The following is a 24832-nucleotide window of genomic DNA, read 5'->3' on the forward strand; positions in this document are numbered from 1 at the left end:
ATATTAATTAACGCTCATTAGGGACGATTGATAATCTTGTAAGCTAAACCGTCAGCTAAGTAAATGATGTGTCCCATTTGAGTGTGATGCATATTATTTATGTCTTCTGTATAAAATGTCAGTGTGTACACTGTAAACCCAAACAGAATCGCCCCGAACCAACCAGTGACTTATGTTGCACTGCCACCAACTGGTCAACGGTCATAAAAATCACCTAAAGAAAGATTTGTGAAAGACATTTATTTGACATTTCATAAAAGTTTAACATATAAAGCACTAGCTACTAAAACAGAGACTGACAGTTTGAGACAAAGGGGGACAATAAGAAAGAATAGAAAGAATAGAAAAAGACACACTTCCTAGTAGACAAATCACTGCTTATGAGAAATATTTACACCAGTATAGCCCAAACAGGCTGCTGCCACATCCTTCTGAAAGAGACTGGAAAACAAAAGCAGGGGAACACTGAATACTCAGTGTACATAACAAAGGACAGAGATAGTGAGGTAGGACCGAGCAGCGTAAAATTTCTCTAAGGGGCAGCTGTTGGTGCCATGTAGAGCTCCCAGGGTGGTGGGTTTAGAGGTTTACACCGAGTCGGTCCTCTTGTACGCCACCATGCTGTTCACCTTGTGGATAGAGGTGGTGAAGGAGCGTAGACGAACCTCCTCTGATTGGTCGATGATCTGCGGCCCAGACTCTTCCCACTTTTCAGGAACCACCATGTCTTTGTCTGTGTAGACGAGGAGGTCAAATGCACCTGCAGAGGAGTGGGCAACTAATTGGTCAATGAAAACTATACATGTACATGACCCATAACTGAAACTGAGTGAAAAACCAGATTGCTGGTAGAAAGAAAGAGAAAACTGTGTGGTTACTCACATGGTGTCTCGAGAAGCGGCAGGAAAGTAACTGTGGCTGTTATCTGTCTGATAACAGAGCGGATCTCATCCTGAATGGTCTTAATAGACTTGTCTCTGGGAGCACTGGGGAAACACATGAGAACCCAGTTAACATGCAACATCTAAACTACTGTGGGAGGTAATGTCCAAGGGAGATTCGTCAGGTCATAATGGCCATGAACATGTGTTCCTAATCAGCTGTACATGAATAAAATGGCAGATGAACCGATGCAAGGGTTCCTTCAGAGCTCCATCTGAACTAGTGTGGTGCTCTCTTTTTGCAAGACTCTACCCGAGGACAACATAAACTCTGTGTTATAATCAGCTGAGTGATGACTTGGTAAATGTTACCACAATGTGGTGGTGTTGCAATAATTTGATCTAACTTTAATACTGCATAAATCACAGACAAAACAGGAATTGTTCAACTACTGGTTTTAACTTTTTATAATGAAAAAGCCAAATCACCGCAATCAAGTGAACTTGGTTCTGTGGCAACAAGTCTAGAGCTGAAACGATAAGTCGATTAGTTGTATAGTAATACATTTGTTCCCAACGATTTCGGTAATCGATAAATCGGTCTGAGTAATTTTAAGAAGTGAAAGTCTAAATTATCTGAATCCAGCTTCTTAAATTTGAATATTTTCTGTTTCTTAACTTAAATATCTATGGGTTGTATAGGTTGTATATATTCTCTGTTTCTTTCTAGTCAACAAACTCAATAAAAGACCAAAATCAACAATGTGTTAGTCTGTCTCTCACTCACTTCCTTTTTCTGTATGCATCTCTCTGCTCTGAACCCATCGGTTTCATCTAAACATGTAAATCTTTAGGGTCACAAATTTATAGTTTTCAATCAACATTACTCAAACGTGAGTGTGTGTTCATGTAATTAAGAACAGAACAGTGGAGCTCTAAGGCTTTAAAACCTCACAAAATATTTGTTCAACTAGACTATACTAACCAACTATACTAGATCAATTCATTGTTGGTTTGACTCTGCACACAGGAATGAGGAGTAGATAATTAAATATCACCAGACTTAAACAGTGTGTGTGACCCTGGCAGATGGCTCATTGCTGCCACCTGCAGTTTTCTGATTGGACTGAGGCTTCATTAACACATCAAGATTGCTTTAGAAATTGTTACAAACCCATAAAAATTCATTATCAGTCATCACCTAAACTTAAAGCAAAGTAGTCTCAGACGTGTCAAGTAGACGGTAGAGTATCTGACCTGCTCTCCTTGGCCGACTTGTCGCACTCGATGTCAAACTGCCATCTCTCCAGCACCTCATTAGTTTCCAGACATGTGATCACCAACACCAGCTTCTGTACCGTGCACTCAAACAGCCACTCTGCACCACAAAGAACAAACACATTCACTGACTTGGACCCTGGCACGTAATAGTCTGAATGGGTTCCAATACAGTACCAGTCTTCTTCAGACAGTACAATACAGAATTATGACAACTATAAATACGTAGATTTATTTGTTAAGTCAACTTGGGTCAGTTAAGAGCTAGGGACTCCTGTTCTTCTAACTACATTTGCTCATGAAAAGATACAATAAAATGTGGCCAATATTACAGTTATACTGGTATGCACCTGGTCACACATGCATTTTCACAATGTTAAAGTAATAACAAATTCAAGCATGCCTTTATTACAAGATGAAGATAGTTACAATTTCAAGTAGGGCTGAAACAGCTGTTTAATTGATTAGCAGGGGGACAGAAAATTGGCAACTACTTTGATGATTAATGTGAGAATTTGTTCCTTTACCTGGTCTTAAATTATAATGAACTGAATATATCTTTGGCTTTTGGACAGCTGGTTGGACAACTCAAGCTATCTGAAGTATGGTTGCACGTTACGGACCTGTTGCTCATGGCCAATTACATTTAGAAACTGATAATTTCACATTTTTGTATTTTAAAAAGAAGTCCCTAACCTGTAGTTTATGCACACCTGAGGGTAACAAAGGATTTAATAAGCAAAGGCGCATGATTTAATATTCCATTGCTCTAAAAAGATTTGCATTGTTAAAACTGGTACTTTTTTTCCTCCTCACCGAACCCTTGTCTCTCTTTCTTCTGTTTATTGGGGGATTGCAAATGAAAGTTTTTGGATGCTTTATAATCAAAAAAATATCTTCATAGTGTCAGGTGTGGTTATTTACAAATGTAATGTAGCAAGAGATTTCTCTCCTTTACTGTGCCAATACTCTGTCAACTTGTGCCATGTTTCGCAAGTAGACATCCAATTTCAAATGGGAGCAGCGAGCGAGACTAGAGCGTAACCCGTGCGTTGCATTAGCATGTCGAGCTAAGTGTAAGTAATGAATGATATAAAGCAATAATATGGCTTTCGGTGTCACGTTTGGCAGGACAGGTCAGATTCAGTTAGTTTGGGTCTTGAAGACACAGATATGAACAAGGCTCAATTAAGATTCTCTGTTGTTGTCTCCACAAAGTCAAACAAGACTTGCAGTGAAAATTATTGTGGAAAGCACAAATGGGAGTCATTCGAGGGAAAAGGAAACAATTAATCGGAGTTACCTTTGAGTTGAGACACGACGTTGGTGAGGTAGTTCTTCAGTTTGGGATCAGTGGAAAGCTGAAGGCTCATGTCATAGTGGGTGACTCTGCTGAATGTCTCTGGAGGATAGATGCCGCGCTGGTACAGGATGCTGTTGATGCCAAATGCTGCGGTGGAGAGAGTGAATCGAATGGTTCAGCCAAGATGAAAATTTAGTTATCAGAATGAGTGTGTGTGTACATATATAAATAAAATATACATATAAAATGTGCAATTTAAAAACCAAAATGTAATGGAAGTAATGAAAATATACTTTACTACTCATTTACAAATAACCAAAGGCAAATTTAGGTACGGTCTAACTAGATGAGTGAAGACAAACCTACAGATATATATGTTTTACAGATAAATATACATATCTACGGCTAAACATGTAAGTTCCATTAAGTTACCAGTTTTCTGTTTATTGTATTGTTTTCAGTTTTAAAGTGTCGGCCGCCTTAGCTTTTGGATTTAAAATAATGGAGCATCGTCACAGCTGCTGTACATCTGCTTTAAATTTAGTTAAGTTTAGTTTAGCTACCGAATCTCACCCACAAACCGACTACGTAGAAAATCTGCCAACCTTACCAGCAAAAGGTACGACTGATAGATGGCGACTAACATCTTTCCCAAAACGTTACAGTCTTGTGCTAAATTCGGCATATATAAAAACACACCCAAGAACACAAGCCATGTACAATATTAACTGACAACTGAAAGCTCTTTCCTGTTAGTTTGTTACGCTCGACGTCTTCCCTATGGTGGGTGAGTGACGGGCGTTATACCCGACTGTGAACACGTTCTACCTTAAAACTTCAAATTTTAACAAAACAAAATGACTTTGGTTGGTTTTGTGCTCAAATGAAGAGCGGACTGTAAGTATTTCCGACCCAAATGCTTCATTTCCATCATTATTTCGCTACTTGTGTCACATTGAGCGTAGTTGCGTAGCACCACACAGGGCCTGTAGCATGTTAGCCGTGCGTGTCGACAGCGCTCAACACGACCTGCTGAAAAAACACACACCATAAATTAAGATACTCACAGAAGAACTCGGCCACCAGCTCCGCGCTTCCCTTCAGAGTAATTCCTTTCAGTGTGCTGGTCATTTTCAGACAGCTTTGATTAAATTCTCTACGATGAACCTCAGCTGTGTCTCGACTTCCCGCTTGAAGTTTGAATTCGGCTTCCGTCACCACCGCACAATCTTGCGCATGCGTGAAAGGTTTCGTCGCACTGTTGATGACGTGATGTTGCACTTACAGATTTCTGACGATAGATGGCAGAAACGCTCAGTGTATGTCATGCATACATTTCCAAATCTTATTTATTATTCCCTGTTTTTTGTTTTTCCCCTTTTTGTCTTTCAATGCATGATGGGTAAAAACATTCCCCTGATCTACATAGGCCCAGAATATGGGGTGCCGAATGTAAAAATTCAGTCACACTTTTCTAGCTGATATATTTTGAATATTTAGCTCATTTCCTCACATTTGAGGTACAAATTAAATACTGTGCATCGGGTGGCAGACAGCATTGAATTGAATTGAATTGAATTGAATTGAATTGAATTAACTTTATTAATCCCGAAGGAGGGAAATGTGTTGGTCCCAGCAGCACACAACAATAAAAAGCAAATACACAATGGCTCCCGTGCCTTCTGCCGTGTTGTTGGCTGCATCGACGGGACGCACATCAGGATAAAGCCACCTGCAGCAAACAAGGACGATTACCTGAACAGGTGTCCTGCATACAAAGTTCTAACTCATAACTCATTATGTCTCAGTCTAAACTGTACAGTCAAAAATACAGAAAGGAGTGGGAATCAAACTTTGAATTCAAAGGTTGCTTGAAGCCGTTTATTGGAGATGATACACGGGCATACTGCCTGTATTGTAAGGCTGATTTCTACGCCAAATTGAGTGATGTAAAAAAACACAAGGAAACTCAAAAACATACTCAAAAGGCAAAGCCTGACAACAGTTCCACCCAAACAAGCTGCCATTTATGGTTAAACACACACATTGGAGAAGTAGAGCTGACCTTTGTACTAACCCCACCACTTTAAGTACTGTTAAGGCCTGGAGGCTCATCCGTACCATAGAGGACTTTCTGCCTGGCTGCCAGAACCAGGGCTTTGAGGCTTGGGTAGACAAGGAGATAAGGAAGTTAGGAGATCTCTGTGTTTTCAGCAGCTACAGCAGCGATATGAAGTACAGAAGGGGGGATTTTTTAGGATGCTCTTGTGGTTTGAACCGGATATTTTAATCTGACCCAAAAGCTGACACCAAGCAGGGAGATAGTTGAATGACTTTATTGTTGAAGCTGAGTAGGCAGGTAGTGGAAGATGCTCTGGCTCGGGCTCAGACAGGTGGCACAGCAGGTGGCTCGGCTGGCGTGGAGAGACTCGGGCTCCGGCAGGTGGAAGTGCTGGTGGCTCGGTAGGTGAGAGAAGGTGGAGACTCACAGTGGTGTGGGCTGAGGTAGAAGTGGAGGCTCGGGAGGATATAACACAGGGGATCCACAGCAGAGTGCAGGCAGGTCCCAGAGGTGCTGGAGGCTGGGTGACTGTTCAAAATATTCAACTGTTTTGAAGCTCCATTTATTGTCAGGTGGCACGTTTCCTGTTGCAGCAGTTAAAAGCCTCACATATTCATCATACCAGTGCATCTGGATCAATAAGTTAGTTTCCATCCAATTTTCTGAGCATAAATAAACACATCCCCACTATATGAAACCATAACAAATATTCAGCATGTTTGTTCATATAATCATAGTATTGACACAGACTAAAGGTTCATTTATGTGAATTTTTCCAGAACCTCTTCCTACCTCTGTCCCTCATCCTTCACCTGAGTGTCCTCAGGATCTGCTTCATCAGCAACAATCAGCTGCTTGTTGGGGTGCGCTGGGTGGGTGGGGGGCCAACAGTAAGGTCAGCCAGGGGCCCAAAGCCTCACATGAACTTCAGTATGACAGACCCGTAGTAAGGCAAGGCAAGTTTATTTGTATAGCGCAATTCAGACACAAGGCAACTCAAAGTGCTTTACAGGCGCATAAAAGCATTTAAAATACATTAAAACAAAACATTAAAACAAGTTAAGAAATAGACATTAAAACAAAACATTGAAACAAGTTAAGAAATAGGCAAGTAGGCTAAAATAGAATAGATTTCCTACGCACAATAATAGAAAACAAAAGTCACAGAGAAAATAAAAGTTACAGTGCAGTTCAAAGCCTTAAAATTCCTTCGGTGAAAAGCAGTGGCAAACAGAAAGGTCTTACACTATACGAAAGCTGCAGTAAACAGTAATGTCTTCAGCCCTGATTTAAATGAGCTGACAGTTTGTGCACGTCTCAGGTATTCAGGGAGTTTGTTCCACAGATGAGGACCATGGAAGCTAAATGCAGCTTCACCCTGCTTGGTTCTGACCCTGGGGACACTGAGTAGACCTGCCCCTGATGACCTGAGGGCTCTGGATGGTTCATATCCCACCAGCAGCTCTGACATGTATTTAGGTCCAAGACCATTTAGTGATTTGTAGACCAGTAACAGGATTTTAAACTCTATCCTTTGGCTCACAGGGAGCCAGTGCAGGGATTTAAGGACAGGTGTGATATGGTCCATTTTCCTGCTGTTGGTCAGGACTCTGGCAGCAGCATTCTGGATGAGCTGCAGCTGCCTGATTGATTTTTTACTGAGACCTGTAAAGACACCATTACAATAATCTAACCTACTAAGAATAAATGCATGAACTAGTTTTTCCATGTCTTGTTTAGACAGAAGTCCTTTGATTCATGCAATGTTTTTGAGATGATAATAGGCTGATTTAGTGATAGTCTTTATGTGGCTGTTAAAATTCAGGTCTGAGTCCTGAACTACACCCAGATTTCTGGCTTGGTCAGTGGTTTTTAGTGTAATTGAGTGAAGTTGGCCACTGACCTCAAGCCTTGCGTTTTTGGGACCAAAAACAATGACTTCTGTCTTTTCAGCATTGAGCTGAAGAAAGTTCTGGCCCATCCACTGAGTGACTTGTTGGATGCATTCACTCAGTGACTGTAATGGACTGTAGTCATATGTCATATAGTAGATACAGAACAATAATAAATGATGTGTATGGTACAGGCTGCAGTAATGTTTGCTCTCTGGCTTGTTCCACTGAACTGCAGCCCAACTGTTCCTTTACATGCAGTTCTCTGTTGAGCCCACCTGATGGCGCTATAGTAGCGATATGATGTGCAAGAATGAACACAGAAAAAGTTCAGCAGGAGAGAGAAATAATAATATGACTTATTAAATATATGAGTATTGTTTGTATGCATCAGTATTGTAAATGAAAGGCTAGAAAGTCCAACATGTAGAGGCTCACAGAGGCCAGCTCATGTTCTAACATCTGTAGGCCTGGGGATGCTTCATCACCTTATAAGGGCCTCTTATAGGACACCTGACATGTTTCTTTATGTGAAGTTCTCCACAGGTTCATATCAGCCTGATCTCTGGACTCCTTTGTCGGGACTTCACCATTCTGGTTGGATCTATGTTCTCCAGGTGAGATGTGGGCTGCTGGGCAGGGGAACCTGAACGTTCCACGGTTGCCATGGTTTGTCTCCAGGTGCATCATTCGGTCCGGATCAACATTGGGACAGAACCGAGCCTTCTTACGGTCTGACATTTTCAGGAAAGTTCACTTTTTCCACGAAAAAAGGATTTACTGGAGACTTATTACACCTGAACCTTCTTCACACCTTCTGTCACTGACCAGAGGAGTTTAGTCCAGAAAACAGTGAGATTTATAAATCTGTCAAACCCTGTTGATTCTCATGTATTTCAACATTAGACTTAAGCTAGCAGTTATTGCTAATATTGGCAATATTTTAATTAGTGTTAATGAATCTAATGGGACTGAGGTTGATGTGACCATGGTTGAATAAGGAAACCAAAAGCTGCTTCTTTGGTCTGACTGATGAAAAAAATCAGCTTGTTTTCTTTTATTCTAAATATTTGGGATATTTGTGTTTTAAAAACATTTTTTTGAAAACTGAAAAACTTTAATTTATACTTCATTTTAAAACGTGATTTGATCTTGTCCTGACCTACACAGACAATCATCAGCAGAGAGCTGCAGAGGACTGCAAAAGGACACTTGTTTTCCAGAAAAGGTGAAAGTGCCTGTGGTGCTGATAAGACTCACTGTTTCATTTATTCATTAAGGCTCAATCATGGTGCAGTAGGAGGTTTGCAGGTTTGTCAGCAATCAGCCAGAGAATTTAAAATTGGCATATTGTTGAATGGAGTCTGGTGCAGATGTCCCTTTCTAAAGGTCTCTGTAGGAGTGGAAGATTTAGCTTTCAGACTCTCAGCGGGACAAACTGGGATTAGATATCAGTGGTTCAGTGAAAGTAGCTACAGTAAGTACATTTACTCAAGTACAGTAGTGAAGGACACATTTGAGGTACTTGAATATGTGTATTTGCTGCTACTTTATACTTCTACTCCTCCACAGTTCAGAGGCAGATCACTGACTTTTTACTGAACTACCTTTATTTGACAGCTTGTGATCAACAAATCAATGATGCTGTTATATTGTAGATTAAGATCAAAATGTATTTATCCCTGAGGAGAAATTCACAGGTTACCCTGCAGATTCATTAGATAAAGTTGTTATTCCAAGTGATCACACATCAATGCATCAATGGAGATTTGTTCTGAAATATGCCATTCTGCATAAAGAGTACTTTTACTTTTGATATTTAAAGTATATTTGGATGCTAGTACTTTTACATTAGTACACATGTAATGCATTGATTGTACAGAGTATTTCTACACTGTGGTGTTGTGTATTTTCTGAGCTATACTCCACTTGTGTCAGAAATAACTCAGGCTGCTGAACATAATTCATGTTATATTTTCATCATTTCAGCTTCACACAGCAACTCATGTGTGAGGTTTAGACATTTAATCTGACTGACAATATTATATTATGACCTTATACACTCTAATCCTTCATAGGTTCATATATTATTACTCTAAAATGATTTATTTAATAAGGGATAAGTCAGGTCAGTAATAACACTGAGCTGATTGCAAATATTTATTCACTAATTAGTTTTAACGAGCTGATTCTGACTGAAGTTACAGAGTTTGACAATAACATCACAGTTGTATTCTGTACACTTCAGCTTTATATGTGCTGACTCATGGGTGTGTTCATTGGCTTGATGTTGTGTTTTCAGATGGGTCACCGTTACGTGTGGACCTCTGTCCTCATCCGGGACCCCAACCGGCCCGGCATCCCACGGCTCGTCCTCCACAGGGTCCCGCCGCCGGCCTCCCCCAGTGGCTCCACACCTGGTTCCAGCACCGGCTCCCCAACGAGGTCAGGTCGTTCCTCCGCTAGCTCTGCTTCTAGCTCTGTCGCTAGCTCCTCCTCTAGCTCTTCCTCTCGCTCCTCTCTCACTCCTCTCTCGCTCCTCCTCTCGCTCTTCCTCTCGCTCCTCCTCTCGCTCTTCCTCTCACTCCTCTCTCACTCCTCTCTCGCTCCTCCTCTCGCTCTTCCTCTCGCTCTTCCTCTCGCTCCTCTCTCACTCCTCTCTCACTCCTCCTCTCGCTCCTCCTCTCGCTCTTCCTCTCGCTCCTCTCTCACTCCTCTCTCGCTCCTCCTCTCGCTCTTCCTCTCACTCCTCCTCTCACTCTTCCTCTCGCTCCTCCTCTCACTCTTACTCTAGTTCCTCCTCTCAATCTTCCTCTAGCTCCTCCTCTCGCTCTTCTTCCTCCCTGCCTGGCACTTCCTTAGCCTCTTTGCTGGGGACCAGTGTGGTGTCAAATCACCCGACCAAAATCCCGGCGAGCTCCTCTATTTTACCCCAGGCACCGTGTAAGCCTCAGCAGCCACGCAGCGGCCCTGAGCCAACATGGGTGAAGAACCTGAGGCTTCTGATGACCTCAAAGAAAGCATCAGAGCCTGAAGTTACGCCTCCAGGCACTTCCTTGGCTTCTTTCCCCCGGACATTGGCTCAGGCACCCAGAAAAAACAAGTGGTTCAAAAGAAGCTCAGAACCTGAAGGTGAGCCTGTTGGTGAGCCTCCAGGTAAGCGCTTCTGTCCATCGGACTAAATTCAATTGAGTTCTTTTTCTCATTGAATCCAACTAAAAACAATGAGAATTGTATTTGTTTGAATTGAATTTCTTTGATTGGCTGAACCGACTTTTTAAGTGTATTTGTTAAGGAACAAAGGGAAGGAGAAACAAGGAAAGCATGTTCTTTCAATGTATTTGAGTTGCCTTGTATTTAATTCCTCACAGCCCATTACAGGGTGTGAAGAGACAAGGAAAGCACTTTCTTTGCATTTATTTGGGTTGCCTTGTCTTCACCTTCTTTGAATTGAATTTATTTGAATCAATGTTGTGTTGTTGTTGCGTGGCGACGTGTTGCGTAGCGCCGACTGGATTTCAGGAGCACGCTCTGATGAGAATCGTGTCCTTGTCGCTGCACCATGACTCAGGCAGGGCGTCTGCACATGGGGGGGATCTGGGGGGGATAGCGTGAACCTCCAACGTGTTTCGACCTCCCAGTGAAGCTCATCTGTGCAGAGAATTAATAGGATGACCACACCATGTCGGGGGGTTCATATGTATGTCGTTGTCCAGCCTTAGCCAAGAAGAGTCTGCAGTGACCAGGACCTCGGTGCAGGGGTTCAGGGGGGTGAACAAACAAGGAAAGCACTTTCTTTGCATTTATTTGGGTTGCCTTGTTTTCACCGTCTTTCAATCTAATTTATTTGAATCAATTGAACCAAATGTTTTTGAATTTATTTGGATGGCATTGCCTCAACTGGATTTAAGGACCACGCTCTTGTGAGAATCGCGTCCTGTAATATATAGGCCTATCAAGCCCCCGTTACAAATTCAAACCCAGTCGAGAGAATACATGTTGCCATTGTATGTTTCTGCAAACCATGGATATGTGGAACTTCACGTTTCATATGGTGAAATTGTACATTTCATAGGCGAGGTTTAGGTTCAGAAATCAGTTGGTAAGAATTGGGAAGAGATCTTGTTTTGGCTTAAAGTTCATTAAATGTCATGACATGTTGACAATATCTAGTTTTGGTGCTACAAACACAACTTGAACATGTCCTGACATCTCATTTAAAATCTGCAGCTTTGTTGGCACAAAGATCGCTTGAAATTGTCCAAATCTCTCTAAAGTGACTGGTTGAAACAGGAAGTGAACAGTGTCCTCTTGCTTGGCAGCGCCGCCGTCTGGCCCAGGCGTCAGCTCGTACTGAACATTTAATGTGATTGTTATGTTGCGCGTTATGGAAATGTCGGTGATACAATTAAACCTGCAAATCGAACGTATCCGCGGTTTGCACAAAGTCACTCTCTGCACCTTAAAGCATTTTAATGTGCTTGAACTGATAGTGGAGCTCTGCTTTGTACTGTGGCAGGGTTTCTCAGGTTAGATCAAGAGAGAAACGTAAAGCCAGTAACAGTTATGAGATCATTGCTTTAACTTACAGGTCATTAGTAGGACAGCGACATCAACACACACCTGCTGGGTCAGCACTTTGAATGGAGACACTGACCTTCTGATCTGTGATAATTGAACAGTCCATGATTGCCAGCCCGTTCACCTCTGGCTGTCCTGCTCTCAGTGTGCCACACTGCACTACAGTATGTAAATGCTTTTCATCAGCTATCTTGTATTGGACACTAATCTATGCAGTGTGAGTATTGACTTCATAAAGTGGAGACGGAGGTGAAACTACCGCTAGTCTTCTCCAATCAAAAGGTTTGTTTTCCCCAAAAAGTCGACCCATTCCTGAAAGGCTGTCTGTTTAGGGTCATTCCAAGTCAGGGCCGGACTGGGAGACTTTTTCAGGCCAGGAGTCAGTCATGTAACCAGGCCACCCTGGCCTTGCCCACACACTCACGTTCACACCCACACCTACATGCAGGGGAAATGAATGTATTGCTGATCTGTTCATACTGTATACAGAAATCCAAAGGGAATCAAAGATTATGTTTTGGGAATGCAAATCATTTTCATAGCCTTTCACTTGAGATTATTTGTGTTGTTTGATAAAGATTATTTATATTTGATGAATGGACTCGTCTGTTTTTCTTTGTATTTTTAAACACCAGCACTGGGCCTTCATTCTAGTAGTAGGTATCTGGATTATTGTGAATTTCCTGGTTATTTGGCTCATATTGATACTGTCGTCTTTAAAATACAGCATGCATTGAAATTAAGGACAAAAAAGCTTTATTGTGCACAAAATCTTACACATCAAAACTCCTCATCAGGTCCGGGGGAAGAGAGCAGGTTGAGAACATCTACTGCTGCACGAGACAAACACAAAAACAGACGGGGGGTAAGACAAGTTATATGTGCTGTTATAAGTAAATGCAGTGATGTGTGTGCATGGATGTGTGTGTTTCACCTTGGCTTTCTGCTTCTGGACAGGCAGGCGGAGTTTAAACTCTGCTGGGAGCTCGTCCTCAGAGTAGAGTCTGTCTGTGAAATACACTCTCCTTAGTCGACAGTTAGCGTGGATCTGAGAGGAAAACAGCAGGTCAGACATTAGCAACTGAAAGAGAATACAGAGTTGTAGCTGGTTTCTAATCTGTCTCTGTGCACTGACCTGTACACGCAGCGTCTCAGCGTATTTGGTTCCATAGGCCCTCTTTGTGAAGTCCGACAGGTCGAACTGAAGCTGGTTCCAGCCGTCGTCCAGCTTCAGTGGCTTGGTGCTGAGCAACGGATCCACAACGGATCCACTCGCGTCGTGCTTCGTCGTACTCAACCGAAACCGCCGGTGAACATTTGTATCATCTAACACCTGAAAGTTTAAAGATGGGAGAATATGTCCACTTTACTTGTTTATACCACCAAAACATGGAACAGGTCGGTATCTGTGAGAGTGAATATACCCTACCTCGACTTCAAAGGTGAAATCCTTCTTCACATTCTTGATGATCATCCCAAGAATGGGAAGCTTGATGCCCAGTGTCTTCTTGGGGTCTGCAGGACATGTTAAGTAGGTGGTACTACAGAGAAGAGAAGAGATGAGGGTGCTTTAATGAGTTGCCCTGAGCTGAAGAATCAGTTAAACAGACACAAACTCACCAGACGTTTGCCCCCTCGAGCTCCACACCTGGGAGCGGATGTCATCGTCTGTGACCCTCTGGATGTGACCATGCCTCGCCTGTGTACGCACAGAAAATTATGTATATAAAGGCTGCGCAGTCAATGGAAATATAGTTAGTTAGCTTTAGCACGACCAGCTAAGGAAGCTTGATAAACTTCATAGCATCCACTTTGAATCGCTGCTTACCTTTTCATCCCATATCTGAAGCCGTTTGCTGCCAATGCTGCAGAAAATAGACATGAATCCGCGATGAAGTGTGTTTTTAAACATCTTCTCTCAGTTTCTGCTTCTGGACAGGCAGGCGGTGTTTAAACTCTGCTGCGAGCTCGTCCTCAGAGTAGAGTCTGTCTTAGAAAAACACTCTCCTAACTCGACAGTTAGCGTGGATCTGAGAGGAAAACGGCAGGTCAGACATTAGCAACTGAAAGAGAATACAGTCAGAGTTGTAGCTGGTTTTTAATCTGTCTCTGTGCACTGACCTGTACACGCAGCGTCTCAGCGTATTTGGTTCCATAGGCCCTCTTTGTGAAGTCCGACAGGTCGAACTGAAGCTGGTTCCAGCCGTCGTCCAGCTTCAGTGGCTTGGTGCAGAGCAACGGATCCACAACGGATCCACTCGCGTCGCGCTTCTGTAGGTACTCAACCGAAACCGCCGGTGAACATTTGTATCATCTAACACCTGAAAGTTTAAAGATGGGAGAATATGTCCACTTTACTTGTTTATACCACCAAAACATGGAACAGGTCGGTATCTGTGAGAGTGAATATACCCTACCTCGACTTCAAAGGTGAAATCCTTCTTCATGTTCTTGACGATCGTCCCAAGAATGGGAAGACTGATGCCCAGTGTCTTCTTGGGGTCTTCAGGACAGGTTAAGTAGGTGGTACTACAGAGAAGAGAAGAGATGAGGGTGCTTTAAGGAGTTGCCCTGAGCTGAAGAATCAGTTAAACAGACACAAACTCAACAGACGTTTGCCCCCTCGAGCTCCACACCTGGGAGCGGATGTCATCGTCTGTGACCCTCTGGATGTGACCATGCCTCGCCTGTGTACACACAGAAAATTATGTATATAAAGGCTGCGCAGTCAATGGAAATATAGTTAGTTAGCTTTAGCACGACATAGCTTTCATGTTTGGGCTGGGATACATAACAGCAAGTCAGCAACAGACAGCAAAATTCAACAACACTAGTGCTCAATAGAATAATGCTGTAGTGCCAAGACAGCTATTATTACAAATGAGAGCCATTTATGTCAAATGGCAGTGCCTGGTGGTGTTCATATGTCTGCAACTTGTTGCATGTTGTTGCTCTACTGTACAAATGATTCTGTACCTTCTGCCAACTGCTCTGCACTGTCTTCTCCTGAAGCACCAGCAGGACTGATGTCATCACCATCACCACCTTTGAATAGCAAACATATGCTTACAGTGTTTTTCCATACACTATAGTTCATACACACTAAGAAATCAAAGTACGGGATTGTACCTAAAAGAGTACAAATGCTTTGTCGCTCCAGTGGCACCCTATCACGGTACAAGCACTGTACCTTTAAAATTAGTACATTTTTGTACCTGCTTGTTTGTACCTCTAAAGAAACATTTCTGCACCCCTAGTGACAAAAATGTACTGATTAGAAAGGTACAGTGCTTGTACCGTGATAGGGTACCACTGGAGCGACATGCAATTTTGTACCTTTATGAGGCAAAAACATACCTTTAAATTGAGACAAAAGACTTGACAATCATTCAGATTCAGATCAATTTATTCAAACATTGTTGTTATTATTTACATCTTGTAACAAAATCAATATTTTACATGTAAACTATTTTCAGTTCATTTTCATAAACCACTTTTAAAATTTCATTAACCACTTTTGAATTTCTTTAATCACATAACCACAAAATGTGACATTCCAGGTATAAAGCACACACCATTAACCAAACTCATCTTTAGAACTGTAATATAAATTCAGTATGAAACAACATGCGGGACGTGTTTAAATTGTTTAAGAGCTTAAGCAAAAAAACTGAAGGCATCAGGCCCAATGAGCCGCTCATAAATCAGTCCTAAATGCAAAACACTCAAGCAGTTCAACACATCCATGTATCCTGACACTTCATGCAGACTTGTTTTCATATTTATTTTTGTCCCTCTTTGCAACAATGACTATAGTATGGAGAGAATTGTGTTCCTTTATTATTCAATCAAATAGAATAGATTTGAAACAAAAAAAAAGATTTGAGAGCAAAAGAGAGTAAGTGGCAATCAAATGTTTTTTTTGAGATCGAAACAAAACAGGTTGCAATTGAAAAATAAAATACGAGAGAGCATATTTCTTCAACTTCAATCAAAACTCAAAACCATGTTGCTTATAAATCAGTCCTCTTTGCTTTCAAGTTAAAAACCTTTGCTTGCAGATCAGTCCTCTTTGGTTGCAAATTCTAAAGTTTTGCTTGTGAATTCAACTGCACATGATGGGCGGGGCCTACGCTGGTGGATGAGGTTAGAGTTTCTATTGGCTGGTTTGACCTGGCTCCAGCGCCAGCTACGCCTTCCGCATTACACCCACTTCCCCCTTGTGCTGTGCTGCTTGGAGGTAAGTTGATAGCCTGTTGCTCTTGAAACGTTTCCCATAAGTAATGAATTGCGCTATATATCGTTGGCTACAGCCTGCCGTACATTCACAACAACAACAACAACAACAAGTAATGAATTATAATGCCCTGCTGCTGCAAGCACACTGATTAGCAGCATCATGGTTGTCTCTGCTAGTCACGGCCTGAGCAGAGTAGCCTAATGAGTGAGTGAATTACAGGGAGGCGTATACAACGTAGGGCTGTGATTTAAACATTTAGTGTTGCATGGTACTCGCGGTGCCAAAACGTCACGGCTCCTACACAACAGTACTACCGTGGATTACTAAACTACCGCTGAACGCGGTGCCAGTTTCCACTGTGTAGCGGGCTGCTGCTACTGCTCCTGGCTCCATTCTCACTACAGCTGTTCTAATGTCAACAAACACACGTGGCGAATAATTTAACAAATTCACGCACATATTTCTAACCAGCCACTCTGCTCAGGCCGTGACTAGCAGAGACAACCATGATGCTGCTAATCAGTGTGCTTGCAGCAGCAGGGCATTATAATTCATTACTTGTTGTTGTTGTTGTTGTTGTGAATGTACGGCAGGCTGTAGCTAATGATATATAGCGCAATTCATTACTTATGGGAAACGTTTCAAGAGCAACAGGCTATCAACTTACCTCCAAGTGGAACTTAGATCAGGCCCAAAAAATCAAGCCCGACCCTACCTGAGCCTGTGTACGTTGTGTCCAAGCCCGGCCCGGCCCGACACATTAACTGTAATTATGAACCCGAGCCCGATTTAAACCCGACAGTTTTTTAATACGTGGCGTAACAGTCAGAGTTATTCAATGTAGCCTCCTTTTGTTTAGTGGGTAATGTAACCTGTACGATGAAGAAGAGCAGGTGTATTTTTGTCTTTATTTTGTAAAGTGTTGGTGCAAGAACCTCGGCCTGGATCGTTTGCGTATGTCTGTAAAATTAGTGCCGTAGAGACCTGGCATGGTGTGGTCAGTATTATGAATAAAAGTGCCCCACATGTTGCCTGCCGTCTCTTGAGTAACCGGAGACACCGCACTAAAGTGGACAATCACCTTCCCCTTCACCAGCCCACGTTACAGTGGGCTGTTATAACTGACGCTCTCAACCATAGATATATATATAAAGGCTAGATGTCTTACGGCGGAGTCTAGAACGTCCTCACAGGTCGGCCATCTTGGTACAGGTTAGCTTTCCGGCTGTTTCTGTGTAACCTGAGGTAAAGTCAGTGATCTGCACAAACGCTAATACTCTTATCTCCCTGAAACCTTGACGGATTTACAAACAGTTTGGTTTCTTACAAATATCATTAACGTGGTTATAATTCTGGATGCTTGAACATGTTGAAATCGCATCTTTTCTCTTCGAAGAAACCCTCAGTTTTAGTTTGAAGGAGTTTTAGCTCGTCTTCTGGGTTTATAATGGGTGTGTATTGCGTGAGCTAGAGTGCGTGACATCATCACTAGAGTGGAGAGCAGCTGCAAAAACTTTAGAAAAAACTCTCTTCATCTTGATTTGGGTCCCACAGCTTTTACTTCACATAGACAATATATACATAGAAATGTAGGAAATCTTGTTGGCTTTCAGATGATGGTCTTATCTCAGATGTAGGACTTATACTTTTGGCTGTAGAAGCCCTCGAGCGACAAGCACTCCAGCAACTCCCCCATAAGCCGCAGTGTTAACTTTGAGCCTAAATTTCTGGAGTGGAGCAGACGGTACCGGTTTTGTCTCTCGCTCTGGCTCCCTCATTTTTCACTCTACAGAAATAAAAAAACACACCACAGGTTCAGCAATGTCTCCTGTTGCTCACTGTATACATATTTTGGCCATAACCATTACACTTTTGTCTAGACCTGCAGGTGTTTGGGAGGTGTTTTCTCATTCATCCTTATGGGGAATTTTTCAAATTTCATTTTACTACTGCTTCAGCATACGTTCAGCTATAGAAACCGTTCAACTATCAACATGTTCAGCTTTTTAAGCTCTTTCAGCCTTGAACTGTTCAGCTTTTTAGCTTTTCAAATATTACGCTTTTTCAAAAATAATAGTAATATGGAAGCAAGTGTGAAAATCCTCAAATCCTCTTCAAAACTCATCCACTTTCAACCTCTTCTTGTGTTAAAATATTTTCATTCAAAATTGGAAATATGGACTTCTATGGTTATTCGTCTCAATTATTCATAAGTATGCAGTGTCATAAATATATCTCTGTACAGGGTGGGGATTTCAACATGCAGCATTTCTTGATGTATAGCCTATTTGTAAAGGGAAATATTGTAGTCTACCTATTTTAGAACGTTATTCTATTTTTTAGAACATAACATAATTATTCATAAGTATGCAGTGTCATAACTACATCTTTGACGTTTATAACAAACCAAACCGTTTGAAAATTGAGCAAGTTATGGTTATTTAAAAAGTACATGTTTCATTACCAACACGTTATGGGTGAGCGAGCTACCTGTACCAAGATGGCCGACCTGTGCGGACGTTCGACTCCGTTGGCCAGCAATGTGGACGAGACATCTAGCTTTTATATATATCTATGCTCTCAACTACAACTCCGAGTTGTTTGAACTACAGAAGTCTGTTTACAATTATCTTAATGAATAATGAAACAAGGACGAAGCATGTACACTGCGTTGTTTGTTTCTTCAGAACGGAATGGATCGCAAATGAATAAAGGCACGGCCGGAGGACAGTGGTGGGAAATAAGTCCGGGCTCGGGCTTGGGCAGAATCTAAACTCTACCTCCAAGCAGCACAGCACAAGGGGGAAGTGGGTGTAATGCGGAAGGCGTAGCTGGCGCTGGAGCCAGTTCAAACCAGCCAATAGAAACTCTTATCTCATCCACCAGCGTAGGCCCCGCCCATCAAGTGCAGTTGAATTTGCAAGCAAACAGGACTGAAGGTTTTTAACTTGAAAGCAAAGAGGACTGATTTATAAGCAACATGGTTTTGAGTTTTGATTGAAATTGAAGAAATATGCTCTCTCATATTTTTTTTTCAACTGCAACCTGTTTTGTTTCGATCTCAAACAAAAAAAAAAAAAAATTTGATTGCCACTTACTCTCTTTTGCTCTCAAATCTCTTTTTTGGTTTCAAATCTATTCTATTTGATTGAATAATAAAGGAACAAAATTCTCTCCATACTATGGCCTTACTTGATGATCAGTGTACAAATTTGTATTTATCAATATAAATTAAACCACAAATAAATAATCTGGACAGGATACTAGAATCCATTAAAGTGTAAAGGGGGATAAAAACTCTCACTCCTAATACTTGTACAACACTAACGCCAGGTTCAGATAGGACGCGGAAGCGCCCCGATCGGCTGCGAAGCGCAGAGGAGCGGAGTCATTTTCGTTTCGGCGCCCATGTTATCCGATGGCGTCGTTCAGATAGCAAGCGCCGTGGCGCTCTGCCCTGCTGCCGGCGCGCGCCGTGCAGCGATCGTTTCGGCGTCTGGTCTAATTTTTTCGCGTGCCGCGGCTGAATGTGTCAAGCCGGGCAGGAAGTCAAACAAAGCAACAACGAGAAATCCTGTCAATTTTCAAAATGAAACACTTTTCAAAATAAAACTATTTTCGATAATTAAACACCCCGATTGACAGAAAACTACTCATTACCATGAAGTGGACATACATGTACAGTCGTCAGAAAAACATGGCGTTGTGATTTTATGCGGTTATTTGCTTTCCTATGGTGAAAAAACAGCTCCAAGTGTGACGACAGAACAGCTGAGGAGCAGAGCCGTTTGCCGACCGGCGCGTGTCCGGTGTGAACAGAAGGGCTGCGGCTCGCGCGAGAATTTCCGAGCGCGGCGCTTCGGCGTCCTGTCTGAACCTGGTGTAAGACTTGGCTTGCAAGCATTCATACTAAATGCCTCAATCCAACATGCAAATTATCATCAACTGTATATGTGTCAAGTGACATGTGGTCCAACTCATCTCTGGGTTTGAGCAAAATCCAGTCACAGTCTACTTTTACAAGATGTGCGTGAAAATGCATGTCAAAGGACAATGGAAGCAAAATTTTACTGCAGAGCACCCACATGGTATCAATGTTAAGAATGTATTTCAGGTGCGGTGGGTATGCAATGTTGAAAACAAAATACATACTGAAGGCTGTTATGAAGGCTTCATCAAGGCCTGCACACTGGCACACATCTACTCTATCTACTTTGACCACACTGAAAAAAAGGGGTGCACTCCCCAAGTCTGCAGGGGCTCTGTACGTGAGCAGGAAAAAACAGTGGAGAAAAGTGGAGAAAAAAGGGGCTGCCTGCTAGAGTTGAGCCGGATACTCGGCTGAAACGATTATCCGGTACGGATAAAGCACTTTTGCCGAGTGCGAGTATTATACGAGTTATACGAGTCAATATCTGTGCTCGGATTGGATGAAAATCCTCATTGGGGAGCTGACTGTGTCTGCGTTCTGTGATAAGCTACAGCGCCCCTCCCCCTGCACACATGCAGATGTGTTGTTGCGTCCGCTCTGCTCACTCAGGTTCGCGGGTCGTTTTCCGTTAATGTTTAGGGTTTCTTCAGCTTCAGGTTGTTATTACTTAGGTTGGTTCTTACTTATGAACCAGTAGAGTTCTGGTAAACGTGGGTTCGTTCAGACGGGATGCCGACTCGCGTTGCGTCTCTGCCTGTCGGAGATTTTTTTTCTTTTTCTTTTTTTAACCGTCATCTGGCTGCCTGGCTCTAACCAGTTTTTTTTTTTTTACTTCACGCACGGTGTCTGACACTTTCTTGCTGTATTTCGTGAAAAAAATAAAGCTAGTAGTGGTATAAATATTGGAAATCAAGCTACACACACACACACACATACACACACACACACACACACACCTGGTGTGGAAAAAGAAAAAAAAAACCCAAAAAATATTTTTTTTTAAAAATCACACTGATCATAAAAAAAATTTAAGTTAAAAGAAGAAAGTTATTGTTGAGTATGAAAACTCTTGTTCATTACATTTTACTTGATAATTGCAACCGCATGTGTTGTATTCATTGTTGCAAAACTTGTTCTGTAAATAGTTCGTTTGCTATCGTGATCAAAACCATTGATCTGAAGCTCAATGCTGATGCTGTCCTGCAAATAGTTTTCTAATCAGCAATAAATAACAATTTCTGATCAACCCATATCAATTGCATGCTTAAAATAACATACCGGTTAAAGCCTCGCTCATTTCAAGACAACCCGACCCACTTCCTGGTTAAATCCCGCCCACTTCCGGGTTAGGCCCCGCCCACTCTGAGTACAGATACAGGCCGTTTCTCAATATGCGTTCTTCTCTGTACTTCTGTTCTTGTGGACTTGAGAAACGTCATCAGCGCCGGACCAAGTACTGTTCCAATTCAAAGTTCGCATCTGGCCAAGTGCGGTCGAATACCCCGGATGTGTTCTTGCCCTGCCCATTTCATCGAGGATGCATCGGTGGAGACTTGTGTGGACTTTTGGAAGTTACGTATCCCAGAATGCATTTCGTGATAGCAATGGCCGAGGAGCGGACTCACAACTGTAAGTTACAAGTTTTAAACGTTTGATTTAGGGTCAGGGAATGTAAGTTTTAATTTTTTGTACGAGAATGTAATTGTTATAACAGCAAATTAGTGCTGTGGTCGATTCATTACTGCCGCACGTAGTTTTTGCTTCGACGTTTTCGGTGGTAGCCACCCGCTAACAGCTATTGTACTCCGCTAGCTGCTAGCAAATTGGCCCGGGTGCTTAGCATTACTGCTACCCCGCAGATTACAGCCGTGTCCCGGCGTGACCCTCTGAAATCAGCCGCCCGCTGGTTCTGTATCGTTGTAGTGGTAAAACATGACCGTTCACTTTGCATTTAATGAGTAAGTGTCTGAAACGAAATACTTTAGGGTTTTTGATACCGGATAAATTGGTCTGTCTGGGGTGCGAGGGTTTTATTTAAGTTTTATATTTCATTTAACATGAAGCACTTGTCGCCGACCAAAACGTGTAACGTTATCCGCTCATACTCCCTGTTGTTCCCTATTAGCTTGACTACTTAAACACATCAGAAGTGTAAAAATGTACGGTATTGTGTATTAAATCTGTCGACCGTAATTTCATTCAAGGGACAGCTGAGGAGACCCGGGCCCTGATCGAATGGCTCTCGGAGAACGAGGCCCTTTTTACAGGGCGTAAAAACTCTGCCAGGACGGGATGGGAGTGAGTATATTATTATTTTCATCACAGCCTGTATATCTGGGGAAGGGTTCGACTTTGCCGGTCCTAAACCATATTATGGAGAAGTATGCAATTTAATGTATTTATGTATTTTCCAAGGGACTTTGTTAGAATCTGTGGCCTTCCCATCACTGCCAAACAGGCAAAAAAAAAATGGAACAACCTGAAGGACAAGTATAAGGTACCAATTATATCTTTGCATTTAAAATGGTGATGGAAAGCTCTGTTGGATTTTTCTGTTTTTTGAAAAAAATACTTGATTTTAATTTCTCATGTCATAAATTAAACCAAACAAAGACTTTCAGTGTCACAATGTAATGATTAATAACTTATTTATAGGAGTTAAAAGACCCGCCAACTGGGAAAGGGGTAGAGGCCGGGACCACCTGGCAGTGGTACAGCCTCATGGACGCTGCACTCCAGGGGCAGCATGCCATCAACCCGCCCCTGGTTGTGGCCAGTGCCACGCCAGGTGGCGTGGTCAGCAGCACCCCGGCCTCTACCTCTGCAGAGGAAGATGAAATGAGAGAGGAATGAGAGGAAAGCAGGACAGGATGAAAGAGGAAGAGGGAGAATGAACTGTTGGACTTTTTAAAAAGACAAGCTGAGAGAGAGGATGAGAGAGAGAGAGAGGCCTTGGTGAGGGAGGAGGAGAGGGAGAGGGCAGCAGCTGATAGGGCCGAGAGGTACCTCTCATTGTTTGAGAGGCTTGTAAATAAGTTTTAGTTGTAATATTTATTTATTTTTTGTTCGGTGTTCTTGTGTTATTAAATTTTGGAATGTTTAAAATGTGTTTGAGGCAATTCATATTTAAGCGATACTGTACATATTCAATATGTGTAATTATTTACATTTATCCAAAAAAGAACATTGGATAGACAACATACTGTATATACTTTTATTTACAGTTGTGTTTAAATTAGAATGAACCAAAAAAACAAAATCAATTACATTGAAAAGAAAAAATATTATTTACAGTGATTTCATTGAATTAAAATTTGGGCTAACCAGAAAAAAATATAATATAAAAAAAATACATACTACATATGTACATACAACATATTTACACCTATACAATCTATATTCATCTGATTTACACAATATACACATTGACATCTAACCATATTTACATATTAACACACTCCCAAGTGAACATGACTACATCTAGAGAGTGCGAGTGAATATTTACTCTCTAGATGTAGTCATTGTTCACCCAGACATGCAGGCAGGTCCCGAGGAGCAGCGAGCTGGGCAGCCAGACGTCCCCGGACCTCCCTCCCTGCCAGGCCCCTTTCATCCCCCTCTCCATTTCCTGGGTCAGCCTCGCCGCCGGGGACCTCCACCATCTCGTCCTCCTCCTGCTCCACCTCCTCCACCAGGATGTCCTCAGCTACAACACATATGTTGTGGAGGATGCAGCAGGCACCAACCACCTTTGGGGCAAACACGGGCCGGATCTCAAGGGCCCTCAGGAAGATTGAGCGCCACCCTGTCTTGAGGATCCCAAAGGTGCACTCAATGACGTTCCTTGCCCTTGCATGGTGCCTGTTGAAACGGGCTTCAACTTGGGCTATTCTCCCAGCAGAAAGTATCCAGCTGGTGGATACAGGGCCTGGTGGTACAAGGGTGACCTCCGGAGGACCAGTGCATCATGCACTGACCCTGGCTGACCTACATAAATGTCCAGGAAAGAGCCTTTGGCATCACACATTCCCTGGAGGATAATGGAGGGGAAGAGCTTTCTATTTATGTAGCTTTTTTTTTGTGGCTCTGCAGGAGGAACAATCTTGATATGGCACCCGTCGATGGCACCAGCAGCAGCCTGAAATGCCTCATGCCCGGCAAGCAGCGCAAAGCCAGCCCCCACCTCTGCCATCTGCTCAGCCCTGGGGAAGTGGATCACTCTAGGCAGGATGGTCATCATTTCCTCCACAACCATGTGCACAATCCTGCACACAGTGGCTAGTGGTACAGAGAAGACGTTGGAGGTGACCCGGTACGACGCTCCACAGGCGAGCCAGTAGAGCGTCACCAGCACCTCCAGCTCATGGCTCCATCCATGGCTCTTCTCCCGGGGCAACATCTGGAGCAGCATGGTGATGCTGTCCCTGGAGAGCCTGAATGCCGGCTTCACCTCAGCCCCAGAAAAGAATGTGGCAAAGATAGGCACCTGGTCATTCAGCTGTGCATACATATGCACAGGGCCTTGGTCCTATATCAGAGGAAATATTTGAGTTATTAGTTATTTATTATTACATTGTATGTAATCATCTATTTATTATTATGAAGTCTGTTTTTAATCATGTATTTATTATAGTGAATTCCCTTTTTTAATCATCTATTTATTA

At 42.5% G+C, this 24832-nt stretch overlaps 3 protein-coding genes, 1 long non-coding RNA gene and 1 pseudogene across 7 annotated transcripts; 2 read left to right on the forward strand and 3 right to left on the reverse strand.

Moving 5' to 3' along the window:
- Nucleotides 1–220: 220 nt before the first annotated feature.
- Nucleotides 221–4692, reverse strand: mad2l1 (MAD2 mitotic arrest deficient-like 1 (yeast)). The gene is made up of 5 exons (XM_084343464.1): nt 4530–4692; nt 3463–3609; nt 2139–2259; nt 883–986; nt 221–760 (listed from the first exon to the last, which is right to left on the reverse strand). Exons 1-5 carry the CDS (start codon nt 4591–4593, stop codon nt 588–590), a joined length of 609 nt encoding a protein of 202 aa, XP_084199590.1. The 5' UTR covers nt 4594–4692; the 3' UTR covers nt 221–587.
- A 1819-nt stretch (nt 4693–6511) lies between these two features.
- Nucleotides 6512–12919, forward strand: LOC311252079 (uncharacterized protein). 3 transcript variants are annotated; one of them, XR_014621484.1, is made up of 5 exons: nt 6512–8033; nt 8587–8644; nt 9719–9861; nt 12008–12161; nt 12795–12919. XR_014621484.1 is itself a non-coding variant. In XM_084344910.1 (4 exons), exons 1-4 carry the CDS (start codon nt 8023–8025, stop codon nt 12057–12059), a joined length of 264 nt encoding a protein of 87 aa, XP_084201036.1. In that variant the 5' UTR covers nt 6512–8022; the 3' UTR covers nt 12060–12557. The 3 variants fall into 3 exon arrangements, 1 of the variants encoding a protein (XP_084201036.1); XM_084344910.1 differs by lacking the exon at nt 12795–12919 and having other exon boundaries at nt 12008–12557; XR_014621485.1 differs by lacking the exons at nt 6512–8033; nt 12795–12919 and adding an exon at nt 8040–8268 and having other exon boundaries at nt 12008–12557.
- On the reverse strand, nt 12779–15145 carry LOC311252078 (cilia- and flagella-associated protein 20-like; annotated as a pseudogene). The gene is made up of 8 exons (XR_014624937.1): nt 14415–15145; nt 14119–14318; nt 13826–14027; nt 13618–13696; nt 13427–13538; nt 13133–13330; nt 12932–13045; nt 12779–12830 (listed from the first exon to the last, which is right to left on the reverse strand). The product of XR_014624937.1 is annotated as a cilia- and flagella-associated protein 20-like (transcript).
- LOC311251313 (cilia- and flagella-associated protein 20-like) lies at nt 13989–15036 on the reverse strand (the record flags this gene model as incomplete). The annotated part of the gene is made up of 5 exons (XM_084343694.1): nt 13989–14027; nt 14119–14220; nt 14415–14526; nt 14611–14684; nt 14974–15036. 5 exons carry the CDS (start codon nt 15034–15036, stop codon nt 13989–13991), a joined length of 390 nt encoding a protein of 129 aa, XP_084199820.1.
- A 6051-nt stretch (nt 15146–21196) lies between the features above and the next one.
- Nucleotides 21197–23277, forward strand: LOC311251763. Its single transcript, XR_014621461.1, has 3 exons — nt 21197–22466; nt 22584–22665; nt 22824–23277. It is a non-coding gene; the product is annotated as an uncharacterized lncRNA (long non-coding RNA).
- The last annotated feature ends 1555 nt before the right edge of the window (nt 23278–24832 follow it).

Source organism: Pagrus pagrus (genome assembly GCF_965226575.1).
Source record: "Pagrus pagrus genome assembly, chromosome: 22".
NCBI lineage: Eukaryota > Metazoa > Chordata > Actinopteri > Spariformes > Sparidae > Pagrus > Pagrus pagrus.

Coding starts and splice junctions, on each gene's coding strand:
- mad2l1 (XM_084343464.1), bottom strand. CDS start 4,593: ATGACCAGCACACTGAAAGGAATTACTCTGAAGGGAAGCGCGGAGCTG. Junction 2,260..3,462: donor CGTCGTGTCTCAACTCAAAG/GTAACTCCGATT, acceptor TTTGTGGTGCAG/AGTGGCTGTTTGAGTGCACG. Junction 987..2,138: donor AAGTCGGCCAAGGAGAGCAG/GTCAGATACTCT, acceptor GTGTTTCCCCAG/TGCTCCCAGAGACAAGTCTA.
- LOC311252079 (XM_084344910.1), top strand. Junction 8,645..9,718: donor ACACTTGTTTTCCAGAAAAG/GTGAAAGTGCCT, acceptor TTGTGTTTTCAG/ATGGGTCACCGTTACGTGTG. Junction 9,862..12,007: donor AGCACCGGCTCCCCAACGAG/GTCAGGTCGTTC, acceptor TTTAACTTACAG/GTCATTAGTAGGACAGCGAC.